This window comes from Coregonus lavaretus (genome assembly GCF_964263955.1).
Source record: "Coregonus lavaretus genome assembly, contig: HAP1_SCAFFOLD_3569, whole genome shotgun sequence".
NCBI classification, from domain to species: domain Eukaryota; kingdom Metazoa; phylum Chordata; class Actinopteri; order Salmoniformes; family Salmonidae; genus Coregonus; species Coregonus lavaretus.
Window position 1 is genome coordinate 45,001 of NW_028161074.1, and position 3,948 is coordinate 48,948.

Sequence of the window (3,948 nt, forward strand, 5' to 3'; positions counted from 1 at the left end):
TTTTTTGAATTATTTGTGGGTCTGTGTAATCTAAGGGAAATATGTGTCTCTAATATGGTCATACATTTGGCAGGAGGTTAGGAAGTGCAGCTCAGTTTCCATCTCATTGTGTGGGCAGTGTGCACATAGCCTGTCTTCTCTTGAGAGCCAGGTCTGCCTACGGCGGCCTTTCTCAATAGCAAGGCTATGCTCACTGAGTCTGTACATAGTCAAAGCTTTCCTTAATTTTGGGTCAGTCACAGTGGTCAGGTATTCTGCCACTGTGTACTCTCTGTTTAGGGCCAAATAGCATTCTAGTTTGCTCAGTTTTTTAGTAAATTCTTTCCAATGTGTCAAGTAATTATCTTTTAGTTTTCTCATGATTTGGTTGGGTCTAATTGTGTTGCTGTCCTGGGGCTCTGTATGGTATACAAAGTTATGCAACACCAAATTCCCCTGTGTGAAAAAGTAATTCCCCCTTACACTCAATAACTGGTTGTACCACCTTTAGCTGCAATGACTGCAACCAAATGCTTCCTGAAGTTGTTGATCAGTCTCTCACATCGCTGTGAGGAGTTTTGGCCCACTCTTGCATGCAGAACTGCTTTAACTCGGCAACATTTGTTGGTTTTCAAGCATGAATTGCTCATTTCAAGTCCTGCCACAACATCTCAATTGGGATTAGGTCTGGACTTTGACTAGGCCATTCCAAAACTTCAAATGTTTCTTTTTAACCATTTTCATGTAGACTTGATTGTGTGTTTTGGATCATTGTCTTGCTGCATGACCCAGCTGCGCTTCAGCGTCAGCTCACAGACGGATGGTCTGACATTCTCCTGTAGAATTCTCTGACACAGAGCAGAATTCATGGTTCCTTCTATTAAGGCAAGTCGTCCAGGTCCTGAGGCAGCAAAGCATCCCCAAACCATCACACCACCACCACCATGCTTGACCGTTGGTGGGAGGTTCTTACTGTGGAATGCAGAGTTTGGTTTTCGCCAGACATAGTGGGACCCACGTCGTCCAACAAGTTATACTTTTGAATCATCTGTCCATAGAACGTTCTTCCAAGAGTCTTGATGATCACCCAGGTGCTTTTTGGCAAACTTGAGTCAACTTTTTGGATGACGTGGATCCCATTATGTCTAGGGAAAACCAAACATCTAGTTTCTAATCAGAGACTGTCTCTCTCTCTCTCGCACCCTCTCTCTGTACCTCTCTCTCTCTCTCTCTCTCTCTCTCTCTCTCTCTCTCTCTCTCTCTCTCCAGTCTCTCTCTCTCTCTCTCTCTGTCTCTCTCTCTCTGTACCTCTCTCTCTGTCTCTCTCTCTCTCTGTCTCTCTCTCTCTCTCTCTCTGCCTCTACCTCTCTCTCTCTCTCTGCCTCTACCTCTCTTTCTATGGACTTTACATATGGTCTGCTTCTATGAGTAAGTGTGTGTGTGTTTCAGGGTGATACTTCTGGTGACCACCGTAAGGCCCTCCTCCTGCTCTGTGGTGGCGATGATGCGTAACCATGGCGGTGATCCCTGAAGGGGCGGTACCCGGAGAGACCTTCGCTCTGACTGGCCCCTCTAGCGGTCAATCACTCTCTGAGTCCTGTGTCAGCCAATAGGAGAGCTCTGCTGGCCCCAGTGCAGCCCTGTGATTGGTTATGAGTGATAAGACTTTAACCCTGTGTGTTTCTGTCAGGTAGCTAACATCCTTCCAGCTTTACTCTGCTTCAGATCTACAGCATTAAAGTCATATTAATGCCAGAAGTCATTTTATATATCAGTAATATAACAACCAAACACTGTTTTAATGTTTTACTGTTTGTAAGGCAACAGTGAAGACGTAATAAAGGTTTTAATAGCAGGTTTGTAGTGAGACGTGTCTGTCTGTGTCTGTGTAGTGAGATCACATGGTCACTAGGAGACACAACTGTTTAAACTTTTATTCATTGATCCGTAGTTTGAGGTTTTATTGTGATTATAACAACACATGATACGCAGTCATCTAAAATAACATCTGACAGATAAACAACTCCAGTCTATTCAGGAGGTACACTGAAATTCAAACTCTCTACAATTCGTTTCAATGAGGAACATTTCTAATTGGAATTGGGTTTAATTTCTCAATTGACTGCAATTGAAATGGAATTGACCCCAACCCTGATATTAAATTATCCCTGTTTCTGTTGTCGGGATGTAATGACATGTAATGCCACAGGCTGCTTCTCCTCGGTCTTCATGAAATCAACCTTTATTCATTTACATTTCATTTACATGTCCGGCAAATATAGAAATATTCAAATTAAATGGAGAAAGTTTGTATTGCAACATGATGAGATGTGGGCAGAAGACAAAGAAAAACAGAAAGAAAGAAAATAAACTGGCCACAGTGACATAGTCCCTAGACTATATAAAGAGTGATATAGTCCCTAGTCTATATAAAGAGTGATATAGTCCCTAGTCTATATAAAGAGTGATATAGTCCCTAGACTATATAAAGAGTGATATAGTCCCTAGTCTATATAAAGAGTGATATAGTCCCTAGTCTATATAAAGAGTGATATAGTCCCTAGTCTATATAAAGAGTGATATAGTCCCTAGTCTATATAAAGAGTGATATAGTCCCTAGTCTATATAAAGAGTGATATAGTCCCTAGTCTATATAAAGAGTGATATAGTCCCTAGTCTATATAAAGAGTGATATAGTCCCTAGACTATATAAAGAGTGATATAGTCCCTAGTCTATATAAAGAGTGATATAGTCCCTAGTCTATATAAAGAGTGATATAGTCCCTAGACTATATAAAGAGTGATATAGTCCCTAGTCTATATAAAGAGTGATATAGTCCCTAGACTATATAAAGAGTGATATAGTCCCTAGTCTATATAAAGAGTGATATAGTCCCTAGTCTATATAAAGAGTGATATAGTCCCTAGTCTATATAAAGAGTGATATAGTCCCTAGTCTATATAAAGAGTGATATAGTCCCTAGTCTATATAAAGAGTGATATAGTCCCTAGTCTATATAAAGATGTCCTCAGAGGCCGTGGTTTGGCCGGTCCTCAGAGGCCGTGGTTTGTGAGGGGGAAAAAAGTTGCGCAAGGCTTGTAAGGAGAATGGAGCAATAGCTCCTCTTTCTCTGTCTGTTCTTATCAAACCCTTAACTCTGTGAGCTAACTGGTAACAAATGAAGAAGTACAGTCACATTTAACATGGTCAATTCATAAGCACCAATAAGACATGTAGAAAATGAAATTTTTCAAATGGAGAACATTTCATTTAATTTTAATTAATTTTGGAGTAGAAAACTCACCAGAGCTGTGTTCAGTAAAGCAATGTTTAATACAACATTCAATTAAATGGAAATAGTGCCGTTCTGAACAAGCAGTTGAAAAGGGGTTTGGGTTGTGGGTTCAAAATGCACCGCTGCCCTTCAATTCCATCCCTCTTTGCTTCAAGCCAAACCCTGCCACACCCACCAAATGGAGTAGATGTGTCAGCAAAAAAAAGTGTAAATAAATTGCCAGCAGCACCGTTACAGTCGCCAACGCTCTGGATAACAGGAAAACAGCCTAGCCAGCTCAGCTCGGTCGAGTAAAATGGCCCCAGTGAGGTGTTCTCTCATTTGTGTCTGGAAGTAGCTAGCAAGCTAGTTAGCTTTGGTGCTTGACTGCCGTCGTGAGGGCAGAACGCTCTGAATTTACAAACGCACAGAGCGCACTCTGGCACTCCAGATTGAATTTACCAACACACCCATCATTGATTGGCTAAGCCTGATGGTTTGGTTAGCTAAATTAGCAAATCTGTTTGTTTGGTTACCAAGGCAATTACTGTAGCTATCTAGTAAACTTACTTGACGTGAACACATTTCTAGTGTTGCAAATGTGTTAAATTATAGACATGGTAAAAAAAAAAACGGATAATCAACTCGGGGGCTCTGTGCGTTCTCTGGAAAATAATGCAACTCATTGGAAGGT

The 3,948-nt window shown here is 41.0% G+C and overlaps 1 protein-coding gene across 1 annotated transcript in view; it reads left to right on the forward strand.

Moving 5' to 3' along the window:
- Nucleotides 1-1,834, forward strand: part of LOC311121124 (annexin A5-like) — a 35,662-nt gene extending 33,828 nt beyond the window's left edge. The window contains exon 10 of the mRNA XM_084195653.1: nucleotides 1,429-1,834. Coding sequence (XP_084051779.1) covers nucleotides 1,429-1,491 — 63 coding nt within the window. The 3' untranslated portion in view covers nucleotides 1,492-1,834. The remainder of the gene's footprint in view (nucleotides 1-1,428) is intronic.
- Nucleotides 1,835-3,948: the final 2,114 nt, after the last annotated feature.